Raw genomic sequence first — 19,789 nt, forward strand, 5'->3', positions numbered from 1 at the left:
GGGTTCCCCTTGTCCTCACCTTTCATCCCACCAGCCTCCACATTCAACGGATCATCTCCAACGTGATCCCACCACCAAATGCATCTCCCCCTCCCCTCTCCTCCTCTTTCAGCATTCTGAAGGGACCGCTCCCTCCGCAACACCCTGGTCCACTCCTCAGTCACCCCCAACAGCCCCACCCCTCCTTCCCGTGCAAGCGCAGGAGATGCAACACCTGCCCCTATACCTCCACCCTTCCCACTGTCCAGGGCCCCAAACACCCCTTCCAGGTGAAACAGCGATTTACTTGTACTTCTTGCAATTTAGTATACTGTATTCGCTGCTCACGATGCGGTCTCCTCTACATTGGGGAGACCAAACGCAGATTGGGCGACCGCTTTGTGGAACACCTCCATTCAATCTGTAAGGGTGACCCCGAGCTTCTGGTTGATTGACACTTTAATTCTCGGCTCCACTCCCACACTGACCTCGGCCTCTTATAACTTTTTCCAGTTCTGACGAAGGGTCACAGACCTGAAACGTTAACTCTGTTTCTCTCTCCACCGATGCTGCCTGGCCTGCGGAGTGTTTCCAGCATTTTCTGTTGTTATTTCAGATTTCCAGCATCCGCAGTATTTTGCTATTGGATATATTACATTTGGTCCCCTCATCCAAATCATTGATATAGATTTTGAATATCTGAGGCCCAAGCACAGATCCTTGCGGTACCCCACTAGTTACAGCCTGCCAACCCGAAAATGACCCGCTTATTCCTACTCTCTGTTTTCTGTCCGTTAACCAATCCTCAATCCATTCTAGTATATTACCTCCAATCCCAAGAGCCCTAATTTTCTTTAATAACTTCTTGTGTGGCACCTTATCGAATGCCTTCTGAAAATCCAAGTCCACCACATCCAATGGTTCCCCTTACCTATTCTGCTGGTTACAACCTCAAAAAACTCTAACAGATTCGTCAAACACGATTTCCCTTTCATAAATCCGTGTTGACTCTGCCCAATCCTATTATTATTTTCTAAGTGCCCTGTTACCACGTCCTGGTACAGTGCTGGAGGAGCCTCAGCCTTTGCCCTTGTCCAACAGGTATGAGGTTCTTGCTGCCTGTGTGGATGGGCGAAAAGCCTGCAGGATGGATGAGCAAGCACTGCATCATATGAGACTTATGGGGCTTTATACCCAAATAAAAACTTTAGACTTATCAAAAAAAATTCTGAATGAAAAAAAAAGGCAGCGCGCATGGACGCAGCGGCTTTGTCTCTCCCGAGACTGAGCGTTTTCACCCTCTTTCTGAGTCTCTTCTGGACTCTGCTGATACGGGAATTGAGGGCAGACCTACTGTACAGCCGGCAGACGCTCCTCGACATCGGGGCCGACTGCGTGCGGCTCACACTCGGCGCCATCGATCTGCCTCCCGACATCGCCCGACCCCCGGGACCAGCGTGGCGTCCTTCCCCAGCCGGAAGTCGGTGCAGACCACGCAGAGAACGCAAGCAGAAGCGGGGTAAGAGGGCCGGAATCCAAAATAGGCTGAAGAGGGCCCCACAAAAACCCTCCCTCCCAAGTATTTTCCTGGCCAACGTCAGGTCACTAGAAAATAAAATGGATGAGATCAAACTTGATCCCTCCTCACAGAAAAGGACAAAGGAATGCTGCGCCATGATCTTCACAGAGACCTGGTTGAACAACGGCATCCCTGACACCACCATCCAACTAGAAGGACGCACGGTCTTCCGCGCCGACCGAACTGCAGACTCCGGTAAGAGCAAGGGAGGCGGTTTGTGCATTTACACTAACACTGCCTGGTGCACCAACACGGACATAATCGATAGATCCTGTTCGGCTGATTTGGAATTCCTCATGGTAAAGTGCAGACCCTTCTACCTGCCTCGGGAATTCACGGCTGTTATCATCACTGCGGTCTACATCCCACCACACGCTAATGTCAAACTAGCACTGAAGGACCTCTACAGGGCCATCAGCGAACAACAAACTGCGCACCCAGACGGAGCTTTTATCGTCGCGGGGGACTTCAATCACATAAACCTAAAATCTGTACTACCGAAATTCCACCAGAATGTTTCCTACCCCACAAGAGGGGAGAACACACTGGATCAAGTCTACACGAGCACTGTAGATGCTTATAAGCCTTGGGAAGTCTGACCACCTCTCCCTGTTTCTAGCCCCGGCATACAAACCGCTCATCAAAAGAGTGAGAACATCAGTGAGATCAGTGAAAGTATGGCCAGAGGGGGCAGTCTCGGAGCTTCAGGATTGCTTTTCGAACGCACTGATTGGGGCATGTTTGCCTATAATGACATCGAGGAATACGCATCCACAGTGCTATTCTACATTAACAGTTGCGTCGAGGTCGTCACGACCCATAAAAATATCAGGACATACCCCAACCAGAAACCCTGGATGAACGGAGAGGTCCGCTCGCTGTTGAAAGCACGCGACGCAGCATTTAAATCTGGCGACGCGGCGGCTTACAGTGCAGCTAGGACCAACCTAAAAAAGGGTATCAGGACTGCCAAAAGGAAACAGACACTGTGGATAGAGGATCATTTCCACAACAACTCGGACCCCCGGCGCATGTGGCAAGGCATCCAGTCCATCACTGACTACAAGAGCAAAAACACCAGCCCCCCGGTTAGCGATGCCTCCCTTCCGGAGGAACTTAACAACTTCTACGCTCGCTTCGACAGGGACAACAGGGAGCCGGCTACCAAAGCCTTGCCACCCCCGGAAGACCAGGTGCTCACTCTGTCGACCTCCGACGTAAGGGGTGTTCTACGCGGAGTGAACACACGAAAGGCTGCTGGACCGGATAGCATCCCTGGACGGGTACTCAAGGAATGTGCTGATCAGCTGGCTGAGGTCTTCACTGCCATCTTCAATCTGTCATTGGCACAGGCAGTAGTCCCTACATGCTTCAAGACCGCTACCATTATTCCTGTGCCAAAACAAACGGCTGTGACGTGTCTGAACGACTATCGACCTGTCGCACTCACACCCATCATAATGAAGTGTTTCGAGACTGGTCCTGGCTCACATCAAAGCCAGTGTTCCCGCCTCTCTTGACCAACACCAGTTTGCCTACCGTGCAAACAGATCAACGGAGGATGCAATCACAACTGCTCTACACTCTGCACTGAATCACTTAGATGGTAAAGAGACCTACATCAGAATGCTGTTCATAGACTACAGCTCAGCATTCAACACTATCGTCCCCAACAAGCTGGCCACCAAACTCCACACTCTTGGCCTGAACACTTCCCTCTGCAACTGGACCCTGGACTTCCTAACAAACAGACCCCAGTCTGTCAAATTAGGTAACCACACCTCCACCCCCCTGACCCTGAACACAGAGGCCCCACAAGGATGTGTGCTGAGCCCCCTCCTCTACTCCCTCTTCACCCACGACTGTGTGGCTGTTCATGGTTCCAACACCATCATCAAGTTTGCGGATGATACCACGGTAGTAGGCCAGATCACCAACAACGATGAGTCAGCCTACAGGGAGGAGGTCCAGCATCTCGTGAAGTGGTGCGCCGATAACAACCTGGCCCTTAACATCAAGAAAACCAAAGAAATCATTGTGGACTTCAGGAAGTCTAAAGGCGGAAGCCACACCCCCATCCACATCAATGGGGCTGTGGTGGAAAGGGTGGACAGCTTTAAGTTCCTCGGAGTCCACATCACGGAAGACCTCTCCTGGTCCCTCAATACCTCCTCTCTGGTGAAGAAGGCCCAGCAGCGCCTATATTTCCTAAGGAGGCTGAAGGGATGTAACCCCTGATCCTCTCTAACTTTTACCGCTGCACAATAGAGAGCATCCTGACGAACTGTATCACAGTATGGTATGGCAGCTGTAGCTACTATGACCGGAAAGCCCTGCAGCGGGTAGTCAAAACTGCCCAACGCATTACCGGCACTCGGCTACCGACCATAGAGCACATATACCAGAAACGCTGTTTACGGAGGTCACGGACCATCATCAAAGACCCTACCCACCCCAGCCTGTTCGCCCTCCTGCCATCTGGGAGACGCTACAGATGCATTCGCACCCGTACGACCAGATTTAGGAACAGCTTCTTTCCCAGGGCTGTCATCCTACTGAACTCCACAAATAAACTCTAAAGCCTGCACATCTGCCAATGCACTTTATTATGGTTATGTTTTTGTTAATGTATTACAAGCCAAATGTATGTTGAATGTTTAAATGTCTTAACCTAAATGTACACTCTCGGGAGCCGCAACCCTATATTTCACTGTACTGCACTTGTGCACTAACATTGACAATAAAGTTGATTATGATTATGACTTCACAAAAAAAGCCATATTTACAGCATTTTTTCTGACTGGAAATAAATTACCTTTTTAAAGGAATACATTGCACCACAAAGTAAAAAAAATCAAAGTTAAAGTAAAGACCCGACATAAAGCTTTCTCCCTCAAATAAATGCACATGGTTTCTGTAAATTTCAAGTGCCTCACAGATCAGCACATTTACCTGAATGTTCCATCAGAGAAAATTACAAACATGGTAAAATCTAGGCAATGGTGATTTAAAAAACTCAAACTACTTTAATTTCTATCTAGTATGAAGTACAGCCACCAACACCAGTTGCTTTAATTGAAAATCACCAATTACTTGCCTAGGCCCCAACACTAATTTTTGTATTTTTCCCCATTCAGGCTGTCAAACTGATCTACGGTGTTACAAACAACTGGAGGAATCCAATGTTGGAGAGCTCCAATCTGTTTGTATATTGCTGCTACTGCAATTATTACCTGCTTCACACAAACAAAACAAACATTTTGTTCTACCAGTTACAAACACAAATAGCACTCACCCATCTACTGGAACAAAGAGCATTAAAAGTTTCATGGGAGATACAATTTTTGTCTATATGTTTACTACGAGCCAGACAACTTATGACAGACACTGGGCACAGAGGCCTGAATAGTCACACATGTACAAAGCTTGAAAGATATTGGAGGGAAGGCCCAAGGGAAGAAAACAAAATTCTGGAAAAAGGAGCAAATCTCAAACGCCAGGCTAAGATAGGATAGTCTCGGAGGACAGATTTATTGGACATTTTAGGGGCAAGTTTTTTTTGTGTGAATTAAGTTTTCATGCATTTGTTACAAACTTTTTTTTTAGATATCCATAATTGGCTGAGTAAAAATACATAGTCCCAAAGAAAAAGAAACAGTTGGAGAAAATTGTTTGAGCATGTTAATTGGCAAGTTTTGTGGTGGTTACTTGTCCCAAATTAGTAACTAAAAAAACAAAACACTTTGATTGCAGGTTGCTGATCGGTAGTGGTAGCTTTACCAACTGAACAAATAGTAGACGACACAAAGCTGGGTGGGCGTGTGTGCTGTGAGGAGGATGCCGAGAAACTCCAGGATGATTTGGACAGGTTGGGTGATTGGGCAGAAGCATGGCAGATGCAATATAAAGTGGATAAATGCGAGGTTATCCACTTTGGTGTCAAAAACAGGAAGGCAGATTATTATCTGAATGGTAATAGATTGGGAGAAGGGGAAGTGCAACGAGACCTGGGTGTCCTTGTGCACCAGTCGCTGAAGGTAAGCATGCAGGTGCAGCAGGCGGTTAAGAAGGCAAATGGTATGTTGGCCTTCGTAGCGAGAGGGTTTGAGTACAGGAGCAAGGATGTCTTGCTGCAGTTGTACAGGGCCTTGGTGAGACCACACCTTGAGTATTGTGTGCAGCTTTGGTCGCCTTATCTGAGGATGGATGTTCTTGCCATGGAGGGAATGCAGCGAAGATTCACCAGGCTGATACCTGGGATGGCAGGAATGACGTATGAGGAGAGATTGGGTCGATTGGGCTTATACTCGCTGGAGTTTAGAAGAATGAGAGGGGATCTCATTGAAACTTATAAAATTCTGACAGGACTGGACAGACTAGATGCAGGAAGGATGTTCCCAAAGGTCGGGGAGTCCAGAACCAGAGGTCACAGTCTAAGGGTAAGCCATTTAGGACAGAAATGAGGAGGAATTTCTTCACCCAGAGAGTGGTGAACCTGTGGAATTCTCTACCACAGAAGGCAGTAGAGGCCAATTCATTAAATATATTCAAGAAGGAGTTGGATATATTTCTTAAGGCTAAAGGGATCAAGGGATATGGGGAGAAAGCAGGGACAGGGTACTGAATTTGAATGATCAGCCATGATCGCATTGAATGGCGGAGCAGGCTCGAGGGGCCGAATGGCCTACACCTGCTCCTATCTCCTATGTTTCTATGGTTATTTAACTTACTCATTAAAATACGACAGATGATTCATGATGCCACAGACACCCTGAGGAGTGAGGCACTGTAGGACAAATAGGGGTGAAGGAAAGAAGAATGGACAGGGTTAAAAGAAAGACTTGCATTTATAGCGCCTTTCACGACCACCAGACGTCTCAAAGCGCTTTACAGTCAATTAAGTACTATTTGAAATGTAGTCACTGTTGTAATGTAGGAAACGCGGCAGCCAATTTGCTCACAGCAAGCTCCCACAAAAAGCAATGTGATAATGACCAGATAATCTGTTTTAATGATGTTGGTTACAAATCTTACAAAATGTTACAAATGTTACAAAACTATTTGTATTGATATTAAGTAATTTTTAAAAGGACTGGGGTTTCTGTGATTTAAAAACTGTAAGCCAAGACAATGAATGACGAAATAACAACAGAAAATGCTGGAAAAACTCAGCAGGTGGAGAGAAATTTGAGTTGACGTTTCGGGTCGAAACCCTTCTTCAAAACTGGAAAGAAAAGAAAATAGATCGAAGGCAAGACTGCGATCGAACAAAAGAAGAAAAAGAGACAATAAAAGGTATTCGAAGCCAGACGAGATGGTAATAGGCCCGTGGAGACAAAAGGCAGCTGAGATTAGGTGTGAAGTGTACTGGCAGGTAAGAGACAGCTGCCAGGCGAGAGAGAAACAAAAGGAGAGGAGGCGGGTGGGGGGGGTGGGGGCGGGGGGGAAAGGAGGACCCAAAACAAAGGGGTGGAAAAAATTATAAGTAAAAAAGTAATAGGGGCCGAGGTTATGATCTGAAATTGTTGAACTCGATATTGAGTCATTTCGGATTTCCAGCATCTGCAGTATTTTGCTATCGTAACAATGAATGACGTTTGAGTACTGTGCTTTTCCTGTGTTCATGACTTAAAAAAAAAACTTCCATTCCCCACGAGAACAAATGGCAACCTTTCGTCTAGGTCAGTGGCCAGTCATCCCCTAAAATGAAGCATTTCCTGTCAAAACCCTTTAAGCTGACAAGTTTTGCAACATGTAATCACTTGACCATGGTTGGGTACCTAGATGTACTGGCACCACATCAATAAGCATATCAAAGGGCTCAAAAGTGTTCTCCCCCACCCAAAGAAAAAAGCAAAGTCAAATTCCTAAAACGGGGCTTTGAAGTAAATAACATCCCCTCAGATAGCTGTTGATATCAGATTACAAAAACAAACATTTGACTTGACCCATTTTTTTAGTTTAGAGTTAGAGAAAAGCTTAGTTGGAAAAAGACATTTCAGAATAACGACAAACTCTGACAAAGGGAACACTTAATCAGAGGCGAAGGTTGAAAAGTTGTTAAGGGAAAGAGTGAGACCGAGAGATCTTGCAGTGTTTACTCAATTCTGTAATATAGATCCTCGAGGTACAATAAATATACAGCAAATGTATAACTACATTCATGGGATAAACTTGGAGAGAAGACGACCAGGAACAACCGACAATCATGCAGGAAGCAGAAAATATCGTGAGACAAAGCTGAATTGACATAGGAGGGACAATTTTGACCCCTTAGTATAACCTTTACTTGAAGAAGGAAATTATATGCCTTTTCATTGATACCAAAGACATGGAGAGCACATATTTGCCATCAGTTGCTTGGTTATGCACAAGGACCTTTAAAGTCAGTTTTTATTGCTTATTTAAAAACCCGAGCTTTTCAGATTTTATTTTTAGCATCAAAAACTGTGAAAAAATGAGAGAAAGAAGACTTGTATTTATATAGCGCTTTTCACGACCACTGGACATCCCAAAGCGCTTTACAGCCAATTAAGTACTTTTTGAATTGTAGTCACTGTTGCAATTTAGGAAACGCGGCAGTCAATTTACGCTCAGCAAGCTCCCACAAACAACGTGATAATGACCAGATAATTTGTTTCTGTTATGTTGATTGAGGGATAAGTATTGGCCAGGACACCAGCGATAACTCCCCTGCTCTTCTTCGAAATAGTGTCATGGGATCTTTTACATTCACCTGAGGGGGCAGGTTTAACATCTCATCTGAAAGACAGCACTTCCAACAGTGCAGCACTCCCTCAGTACTGCACTGGTGTGACAGCCTAGATTTTTTGTGCTCAAGTCTCGAGAGTGGGACTTGAACCCACAACCTTCTGACTCAGAGGCGAGGGTAACTACCAACTGAGCCACTGGCTGTCACTAGAACCCCAAAACAGTAAATTTAAACAAGGTCAGTAAAAATCAGTTTTCTACTTTGAACATTACTAAAATGCAGTAAAAAAATAAGTATGCTCCAATATATCAGTTTCCATGACCAACAAGCTATTGCAGCAGTAAAGTACATTTATAGTATGTGATTGGATCGTGCACTGAAAAGTGCTGACTACTAAATGTATGTTTAGTTAGCACATCACCACCATAATATCGTGAAGCACAAATGTTTTAAAAATCTGACAAATATGAAATAGTTGGTGCTAAAATGTTATTTTGCACTATGTGCAATGATCATTGTATGCAATATATCGATTGTGTTAATAATAAAGCTGTAGTCATGGTCAAGGCTCATCAGATATACTTCATTTTGTACATTTTGCTTCAGAGCCTATCAGTACAAAACTTTTACTGGGCATGCATATTTATTTATTGTTTCATCTCCATTATAAAACTATATTAATTCTTATTTTACTTAATTGAGTTTCTTGGAAGTTGGTCAGTGGTGTACTTCAGGCTGATGCTTGGAGGGGCAGTAATTGGAGTGTTACCTATTTATTGTGCAAGCATATTACATTTGGTTGTAATGCCTCCGACAGCTTTCGGCACCATAGATCAAGTGTGGCAGACATGAGACAGCACCTAAATTCTCAATCAAACTCTTCTAAGCACTTAAATGTCCTTCCAGAATTTTGCACGAAAAGTCAGGTCCTGGGGTGCATACATAATCGCATTACTGACATCATCACACAATGTGCGTGTCTTTCGGGATCCACGAAGACCAGGGAGGATTTGTATTTTTGCAGGTCATAATTGGGTAGAAATCACTTTTTACCAATTCACCAACCTGGTAAAATCCATGAATTTAAATCGGTGGGAGGAAAAAATGCATCAGTAAAAATTGATTTTAAAAGGTCTCTAGTTATATAGTTACTAGAGATTGTATTCTACTCTTATTCAGTTTCGAGTAGAGTTGGGAAATATAGTAGCATTAAAAAAGGTACAATTTTGTGTCACCAGTTATTTGTTGATTTCTGGAAAGCAGAGAGTCTTTAATTAATGCTGTATTGTATTCAGGCGATTTGACAGAATATTTCCTTATTATTATTCAGGTTGGCAAATGTAGGACAACCCAACAAGCCAAATTCAACATTAAATTCCAATATATTTCCTACATTGGCTGTAGCACAAGAATTTTCCACCTGCCACATTCCAAGGTATCACTCTTTGTCACAGATGTAAAACAATCTTTAAAAACAAGTCATGCACCTGGAGCCTAAAATTTATAAGTAGTTACAATTGTTTTCCGGTTCACCTCAGGAATTTATACACTGCTACAATTACCTGGATATGACTACTCAGACCACAAGACTACTTGACCAGTAGCTTTAAAGGGACATGACAGGTTAGCAGTTGAACATCACAACCATGCTCCAGACCACCAGCCAACAATACCACACAGTACACAAAAGGCGGATACATTCTCAACCCAGGTTCAAAGCTCTACATTCTCAACCCAGGTTCAAAGCTCTAAATAGACTCCACATTAATTTACCTTCAGCATTTCCAAAATTGGATCCAAAGTTGCATCCAACCTGTATTCATTCTTAACATAATCCCAGCAATATGAAATGGAGGGACTGAGGAAGGTCAATAATGATATAATCTTCTAAAATTTAAAATCAACAAATTTAGTAACCTCTCCCCAATCAAGTGTGGTTTTATATAATCAAAATAACTACCAAAGCTCAAATGCTATAAACAGTAATGCATTTTCCTTCTTTGGCCAGGAGTCTTCCCCCCGCACAGCTGACCCTTTCTCCAGTTTTCAGAATTCTCGTTCTACCTGGATCCCGCCCTCTGGCCTCTTAACCTCTCTAGATCTTTTCATTGCAAACTGCGGGCGTGACATCGGCTGTCTCAATTTCTCTGTTCCACTCACCCACTCCAACCTACCTCCCTCTGAACTTGCAGCACTCCATTCTCCCAGATCCAACCCCTACATTGTCATTAAACCTGCCGACAAGGGTGGCGCTGTTGTTGTTTGGCAAACCAACCTCTACTTAGCAGAGGCTGAACGCCAACTCTCCAAAACCTCCTCCTACCGCCCCTGGACCATGACCCCACTACCGAACATCAAACCATCGTTTCCAAGACCATCACTGACCTTATCTCCTCTGGAGATCTTCCCTCCACAGCCGCCAACCTCATAGTTCCCCTACCCCACACAGCACGCACACCTCCTTCCCAAGATCTACAAACAGGACTGCCCTGGTAGACCCATCGTTTCAGCCTGTTCTTGCCCCACGGAACTTATCTCTTCCTATCTCGACTCTATTTTTTCTCCCCTTGTCCAGTCTCTTCCCACCTACATCCGCAACTCTTTCGACACCCTCCGCCAACAGTTTCCAGGCCCCAACCGTCTCCTTTTCACTATAGATGTCCATCCCCCACCAGGATGGCCTGAGGGTGCTCCGCTTCTTCCTTGAACAGAGGCCCAACCAGTCCTCTTCCACCACCACCCTCCTCCGCTTGGTTGAACTTGTTCTCACATTGAACAACTTCTCCTTTGACTCCACTCACTTCCTCCAAATTAAAGGTGTTGCTATGGGAACCCGCATGGGTCCTTGCTATGCCTACCTTTTCATGGGATATGTGGAACACTCTTTGTTCCAGTCCTACTCGGGTCCCCTTCCTCACCTCTTTTTCCGGTACATTGATGACGGTATCGGTGCCATTTCCTGCTCTCGCCCTGAACTAGAAAATGTCATTCACTTTGCTTCCAAATTGCACCCTTCCCTCACCTTCACAGGGTTCATCTCGGACTCTTCCCTCCCTCGACTTCTCTGTCTCCATCTCTGGAGATAGGCTATTGACAAACATTCACTATAAGCCCACTGACTCCCACAGCTACCTGGACTACACTTCCTCCCACCCTGCTTCCTGTAAGGCCTCGATTCCATTCTCCCAGTTTCTCCGTCTCCGCTGCATCTGCTCTGACGATGCCACCTTCCATACTAGTGCTTCCGACATGCCTTCCTTTTTACTCAACTGAGGATTCCCCACTACCGTGGTTGACACGGCCCTTGACAGTGTCCGTTCTATTTCCCGCACTTCTGCTCTCACCCCTTCCCCTCCCTCCCAGAACCACGATAGGGTTCCCCTCGTCTCACCAGCCTCCACATTCAACGGATCATCCTCCGCCATTTTAGTCACCTCCAGCATGATCCCACCACCAAACACATCTTCCCCTCATCTCCCCTTTCAGCATTCCGAAGGGACCGCTCCCTCCACAACACCCTGGACCACCACTCTATCACCACCAATACCCCTTCCCCTTCGCCCGGCACCTTCCCATGCAAGCGCAGGAGATGTAACACCTGCCCTTTTATCTCCTCCTTTCCCACTGTCCAGAGCCCCAAACAATTCTTCCAGGTGAAACAGCAATTTACTTGTACTTCTTGCAATTTAGTATGCTGTATTCGCTGCTCACGATGCGGTCTCCTCTACATTGGGGAGACCAAACCCAGATTGGGCGACCGCTTTGCGAAACACTTCCTTTCAGTCCGTAAGGGTGACCCCGAGCTTCTGGTCGCCTGTCACTTTAATTCTCCGCTCCACTCCCACTCTGACCTCTCCGTCCTCGGCCTCCTACATTGTTCCAATGAAGCTTAACGTAAGCTCGAGGAACAGCACCTCATCTTTCAGTTAGGCACTTTACAGCCTTCTGGACTCAACATCGAGTTCAACAATTTCAGACCATAACCTCGGCCCCTTTTTTTCCCCCCCACATGGCAGCTGTTGATGATTCTGCCATTGCCATTTATACTTCATCTAGACTCATCTTTTGTTTCTTAACTTGTCCCATTACCATCTCCTTTTGCCTTGCACCATCATCCCTTTTGTCTCTTAATTTCTCCTGCCTTTCATCCAATCACAGACCTTCACTTTTGTTCTTTCCTCTCCACCCCCCTCTCCCTGCCCCTACACTTGCTTAAAAACCTTTTACATCTCCAACTTTTTCCAGTTCTGATGAAGGGTCATCGACCTGAAACGTTAACTCGGTTTCTCTCTCTACAGATGCTGCCTGACCTGCTGAGTATTTCCAGCATTTTCTGTTTTTAATGCATTTTCCTTTATGTACAATACAAGGTAAGAATATAAATAAATAATCACATACAAGCACACAGACGGACATGTGCACAGTGTAGCGTAACATTTGTTGATTACAATGGACATTGCCATCGAGCTTCACTTGGTGTCAGTTTCTATTGGATGAACCTGCCCAGCCACAAACAAAAAGGAGAACAACCTCATCAAGCTCAAATCAACTAAACAACGCCACAGAGTTTTGATGAATTTAAACTTGACACAAAGTCAGCCATTTCAGTGTGATTATTAAAAGGTATTGGTACAAATACACTTCAATGTTGTGTGCTACTTTTATCACTTCAAAATGCTCACCACCACCACCAATATATTGTTTCTAGTATTATGCAGCTCAAAATGCTATCTGTAAATACAACCCAAGTTGGGTAGGACAAAAATCTATAACTGTACTGCTGGATATTCTTCAACAATTAAAGTGGATATAATGCATGAAAATTTGACACAGCCATCATTAGGGTTTTACTTGGACTCTAGTGACAGCATTGCATTTGCATTAAAAAGGTGGAATTAAGTGCAGCCATAAAGAGGAGCAGAAAATCTAAAAGTACCACAGAATATTTAATGGGGGGGGGTGGAAATAAATAAATATATTTGCTGAATGACTGTGAAAATGGGACTGTACACCACCCTCAATTATTAAAGCAAACAAGAACTGTTTAATTTATTTATTTTGAGCCTTATCTGGGGGTCTGGTTTGAGACAATACTAGGCTAATGCATTCTGTAGCCAGCGAATGAGGTGCGAAGGCCCAGTAGACTGTGATGTTCAGCTTCCGTGGGAGTTCAGCCATTAAGGGCCTAAAACGAAGTTGCTGTGTTTATTTTTATTAAACCCTTAACAGTTTGGTGTAGTTTAGTATGGGGACAGGTGAGGCCGTTATGTGCGGTACCTGCGCAATAGAGGTGGTCCTGGACGTCTTGTGTCTGGGATGATCACAAGTGCGGGAAGTGTCACCAACTGCTGGCACTCAAGCTTGCAAAAGTAACTATTATTTAAGAAAGGTGAGAGCGAGAAACCAGGAAATTATAGACCTGTTAATCTAACATCTGTTGTGGGGAAGTTATTGGAATCTATAATTAAGAGTGAGTGAGCACGGAGAGAAATTTCAGCTGATTAGAGAGAGTCAACATGGATTTGTAAAGGGTAGGTCATGTTTAACGAACCTAATTGAATTTTTTGAAGTAGCTAAAGGGGAATGTCTTTGGATGTAGTTTATATGGACTTCCAGAAGGCAGTTAATAAGGTTCCACATAAGAGACTGTTAGCTCATGGAATTGAAGGCAAATTATTGACCTGGCTAGGAGATTGTTGGTGATCGAAGACAGAGTAGGGGTAATGGATATGTACTTGAATTGGAAGAAATTGACTAGTGGTGTCCCACAAGGACTTGTGCTGGGGCCTCAACTGTTCACTATATGTATTAATGATTTAGATAACGCAAGAGAGCCATATATCCAAGTTTGCCGATGGCACAAAGATTGGTGGCATGGTAAGTGTTAGATCCGTGATTCAGTGGATAAATAATTACACGGATGCTGTACATAACAAATAACAGGTCTTTACTGGAGAAGGATAATCTCTAGACTGGGGTACAGAGGCATGCGCACAGCTTATATACCGGTGTGGTTACTGCCGGTACTACAGTATACAGGAGCTGTAAAAAGTAGTTCTGACTTAAAGCACATACACTACAATTCCTCCCTTTTTAGATTAATACCCCCTTAATATTCAAATAACAATTACATTTTTACATGTACATTCAATAACAAAAGTCCATTTATACATTCAGTCTTTGGGGCGGCTTCCTGACCCTTTCGGGATAGCGCCTTTCCGGAGGTTCTTGTTCTTGGTGCAGAGGCGATTCTGACCCCCTTTCATCGGGTAGTTCATCGGGTTCCACTGCTACTGGGTCTGAAGTAGATGCTATCGGTATGTCGGGTTCATCCAGAGGTACTCGAGACATGGGGTTGACGCATTCCTGTGATGCTAAGATCTGATCGACGTGGCGTCTCACAATGTTCTCCCCGACATCTACTGTGTACATTAATGGCCCCTGCCTTGTACATATCGTTCCGGGTTGCCACTTCTCTGTTCGATAGTCCCGGGCCAAGACTGGTTGCCCTACATTGAAGCTCGTCGGCTTCTCGTTGATGTGCTGGAATTGTTTGTCCTCAACATTTCTTCGCACATTTGGTCTGAGCAAGTCCAGACGAGATCTCAACCTTCGGTTAAAGAACATCATGGCCGGTGTCTGGTTGGTAACTGCATGTGTCGCGTTTCGGTAGGCTAATAAGAAATTGTCCATCTTATGCTGTAGTGGAATTTCCTCGTCGCACATGGCCTTTATCGCCTTCTTAAAGGTTTGTACGAACCTCTCAGCCAATCCATTGGTGGCTGGATGATACGGGGTGGATGTGTAATGCCTTACCCCATTCCTTTTCATGAATTTTTGGAACTCGTCGGACACAAACTGTGGTCCATTATCAGAGCAGATCTGCTCTGGCAAACTGTTTCTGGCAAATATGGTCCGTAGGACTGCAATCGTTTTCTCTGTAGTGGTTGAAGACATCTTTATCACCTCAGGCCACTTTGAATGAGCATCCACTGCTATTAAGAACATTGAGTCCATGAATGGACCAGCGAAATCAATGTGCACCCGTTGCCATGGAGAGGAGGGCCACTCCCATGGGTGTAGAGGGGCATGTGGTGGTGCATTTTGGACCTTCTGGCATCCTAAGCAGCTCTTAGTTAGGTCTTCGATTTGTTGATCCATTCCCGGCCACCACACAAGCCCTAGCTAGGCTTTTCATTTTCACTCCCCCCAGATGACCTTCATGTAGCTCATTTAGCACTCTCTCCCTTAACTTGGGTGGAATCACCACTCTGGATCCACACATCACTGTCCCCTGGCATACTGACAGCTGTTCTCTTCTGGATGAGAATGCTGGCAACAGTGAGTCGCCATGTGTTGGCCATCCCCTCACCGTCAATTCATATACCAGTGACAGCGTCGGATCATTACGGGTCTCCTTCTCTATATCCGCGTTTGTTACTGGCATTCGTTCAATTATTGACGAATAAAATATCTCGATAGGGTCCGCTGCTGGTGCTTCCTCCACAGTAGGCAGTGGCATGCGCGATAGCCCATCAGTGTTCCCATGCTGTCTCGCGCCTTTATATTCTACTTCATATTGACTCGCCCCTAGAAACAGGGACCATCTTTGTAACCGCTGTGCAGTCATTACTGGCACGCCCTTCTTAGGATTAAAGATGGAGACAAGTGGTTGGTGGTCAGTCAGCAAGGTGAACTTCTGTCCATGCAGATAGTGGTTGAATTTTTTTACTCCCCATACTAGGCTGAGGGCCTCCCTGTCAATCTGGGCGTAGTTACGCTCGGCTGAGGTTAGTGACCGAGACGCAAAGGCTACTGGCCTCTCCAACCCGTCTGGGAATTTGTGCGACAGCACCGCTCCAATGCCGTAGGGTGATGCATCACATGCCAAATGAATTGGTAGTGCTGGGTTGAAATGGGCCAACACCTCTTCTGATGTGATCAATTCTTTACACTTCTGGAATGCTCGTCTACGTTCGTCATCCCACTTCCATGGTACCCCTGTTTGCAGTAGGGTGTTCAGCGGGTGTAATATCATAGACAAATTTGGTAAGAACTTGTGGTAATAGTTTACCAGCCCGAGGAACGACCTCAGTTGTGACACATTTTCCGGTGCTGGAGCCTTGACTACTGCCTCTATCTTGTCAGGGGACTTATGTAACCCCTCTTCATCGATGACGTGGCCGCAATACGAGATCTGTTTCTGGAAAAACTCACACTTGTGGCGATTAGCTCGTAGCCCATATTCCTTTAATCTGGCGAGCACCTTCTCCAAGTTAGCGAAGTGATCACCGTCATTTTCGCCCGTGACCAAGATGTCGTCCAAATAACACTGGGTCCCTGGAATCCCTTGCAGGACCTGATCCATCGCCCTTTGCCAGATAGCCGGAGCCGAGGCTACTCCAAACACCAGTCGGTTGTATTGATAGAGACCTTTATGGGTGTTGATCGCAAGGTAATGTTTCGAAGCTTCTTCTACCTCCATTTGCAAGTACGCCTGGGCTAGATCAATTTTGGTGAAGCGTTTACCACCAGATAGCGAGGCGAAAATATCCTCAATTCGTGGAAGCGGATATTGCACCTTGTGAAGGACTGGGTTCACTGTCACCTTAAAATCCCCACAGATGCAGACCTTCTTTGGTTCCCCAGGCGTATTACTCAACGACCTCTTCATTACAGGAATGATGGGTGTGGCCCACTCGCTCCAGTCCACTTTGGACAGTACTCCTGAACGTTCCAACCCTTCCAGCTCTGCTTCAACCGCTGGTCTGATCGCATAAGGCACTGGTCTGGCCTTAAGAAACTTTGGGCTTGCATTATCCTCTATTTTAATTGTTGCTGTTATTCCTTTTAGTGTTCCTAGTCCATCCTGGAACACTTCTTTTGCGTCAGTTAGCATTTTTGACAGTCGTCCAGATGTGACGTCGTCATCCTTTTTGGCCTCCTCCTTCAGTGCCTGTATAGAATGCCAATCTAAATGTATCTTCCGGATCCATTCACGTCCTAGCAGTGGTGGTCCTCCATTTGGCAATACATATATATCCATTTTAGGTATTTCCTGACCTTTATATGTCACTTTCACCCTTATTTTTCCTTTGGGGTAGACTTTTTGCCCCGTATACATCTTCAAGACAATCTCTGTAGCTTTCAAGGGTATGTGTGAAAATAGCCGCTTGTAGTCTCTTTGATTTATGACTGTTAGAGCTGATCCTGTGTCCAATTCCATTTCCACTTGGACTCCGTCTATCTTGAGTGTAACCCAGATAGTCTGGTGATCCTCCATTTCGGTTAAATTATGTAGTTTCAGACCACCCAGCTCCTTGCTTCCGGAGTCTGTGTCACTTTTCTGTTCGTCTGAACCACTGTCCATCACCTGGTGTACCTTTTTGTACTTCTCCTGTGGAGATTTCTTACTGTTGGTTTTCTTCCCAGACCTGCAGACTCTTGCTATGTGTCCTGCTTTCCCACACTGTCTGCACACTTGGTCCTTGAACCAACAATCTTTCTGGTCATGTGTTGTTCTGCCGCAGCGATAGCACTTCCCTGTTCCATAGGTCATTTCGTTGGTGCCATATTCTTGCGGTCTCCACTGTATCTCTGCAGCACCCCTTGCGGCTGCTTCGTGTGATACTGCCATACTGAAAGCTTTGTCCAGCATAAGGTCCTTTTCTGGGTTCCTTCAATTTGTAGCCCACACACAAACTTGTCCCTTAACGTGTCTGCTAGTCCCGCTCCAAACTGGCAGTATTTCGATAGCTTGCGCAGTTCCGTTAGGTGCTCAGCATTGCTTTCATCTTTGTGTTGGTTCCTTTTATGGAACTTAAATCGTTCTGCTATCAGCAGCGGTGTGGGGTTTAAGTGGTCCTGTAGGATTTCTACTATGCTTTCAAAATTCTTGTTTACCGGCTTCTCTGGGGTTATTAGATTTCGCAGTATCCCATAAGTTTTTGCACCCATGGAATTTAACAGAACCAGTGCTTTATTAGCATCTGGCACTTCATTCGCCCTGCAGTACACCTCAATACGTTCCACATATGTCGCCCAATCTTCGACTTCATTGTCGAACGTAGAGATACTGCCACTCTTCGGCATCCTTGGTTGTGCGTTAAGTATCACCAATGGCGCCTCCCGCGCTTCCCCTTCTTCTCCGCTGGCACAAAATGGCGTCTCCCGCGCTCTCCTTCCTTCCCGCGCTCGCCCGTCTTCTCCACTGCGGCTTCGCAAAATGGCGTCTCCCGCGCTCTTCCTTCTTCTCCGTGACTCAATGGCGCCTCCCCTTGCTTCGCCCCGCGGACCCTGATCAGCCCGTGATCCCTGGCTGTGCTCTGCGCGTTCTTCCCTTGATATTTGTCGACGCCGCTCAGTCTAGAACCCGGCTGTTTCTTACCCTCTCTCTCTCTCCGGTTTGCAGTATTTTTCCTCGACGCCGCTCGGTGATCAACCCCCGGCTGCGCCCTGCTCTCTTCACCCTCTTCTTACCCCGTCGACGCTGCTCGGCTCTCTCTCGCTCTCTGCCGTCGGTCGGCTCCAGTCGCCGCTGCTCGGGAAGGGTCTGCTCTCGACCTGTCGTCGGTCTCTTACTGCTCGTTGTGGCTGGGGAACAAAACCCGGCTCTCCACAGCCTCCCCAGCGAAGTTGGATCTCTGCCTGACTGCTGGGCGGTTGCTCACGGTCGACGCCCATGTTCCTGGACTCGACTATTTTTTTTTTTGTTTGTTTTTGTTTTATGTTGCAGGTAGATTCGCATCGACACTCGTCGCCACTGTTAGATCCGTGGTTCAGTGGATAAATAATTACACGGATGCTGTACATAAACAAATAACAGGTCTTTACTGGAGAAGGGTAATCTGTAGACTGGGGTACAGAGGCATGCACACAGCTTATATACCGGTGTGGTTACTGCCGGTACTACAGTATACAGGAGCTGTAAAAAGTAGTTCTGACTTAAAGCACATACACTACAGTAAGTAGTGTAGACAAGAGCATAAAATTACAAAGAGACATTGATAGATTAAGTGAGTGGGCAAAACTGTAGCAGATGGAATTCAACACAGGAAAATGCAAGGTCATCCATTTTGGACAAAAAAAAATAGATCCGAGTACTTTTTTCAACGGTAAAAAGCTAGGAACAGTGGAGGTCCAAAGAGATTTTGGGGTCCATGTACACAGATCACTAAAATGTAGTAGTCAGGTGCAAAAAATAATCAAAAAGGCTAATGGAATGTTAGCCTTTATATCTAGAAGGCTAGAATATAAAGGGGAGGAAGGTTTGTTACAGCTATACAAAGCCCTGGTTAGACCACATCTGGAGTACTGTGTACAGTTCTGGGCACCGCACCTTAGAAAGAATATATTGGCCTTAAAAGGAGTGCAGCGCACATTCACCAGAATGTTACCAGGTTTCCAAGGGTTAAATTAAGAGGAGAAATGACATAAACTAGGCTTGTATTCCCTGGAATATAGAAGGTTAAGGGTTTATTTGATTGAGGGTTTCAGGATTTTGAAAGGAATGGATAGGG

General features: G+C 45.5%; 1 protein-coding gene across 3 annotated transcripts in view; it reads right to left on the bottom strand.

Annotated features, from left to right (window-relative positions):
- Positions 1-19,789, bottom strand: part of pde7a (phosphodiesterase 7A) — a 358,425-nt gene that overhangs the window by 328,204 nt on the left and 10,432 nt on the right. The window contains exon 2 of one of the 3 annotated variants that reach the window (XM_085993046.1): positions 14,201-19,074. The exons of the other annotated variants lie outside the window; for them this stretch is intronic. Coding sequence (XP_085849172.1) covers positions 15,403-17,928 — 2,526 coding nt within the window. The 5' untranslated portion in view covers positions 17,929-19,074 and the 3' untranslated portion in view covers positions 14,201-15,402. Of the gene's footprint in view, positions 1-14,200; positions 19,075-19,789 lie in introns of those variants that run through there. 3 annotated transcript variants of the gene reach the window in all.

This window comes from Somniosus microcephalus, chromosome 7 (genome assembly GCF_052327205.1).
Source record: "Somniosus microcephalus isolate GS21.2 chromosome 7, FLI_Smic_1.0, whole genome shotgun sequence".
NCBI classification, from domain to species: Eukaryota; Metazoa; Chordata; class Chondrichthyes; order Squaliformes; family Somniosidae; genus Somniosus; species Somniosus microcephalus.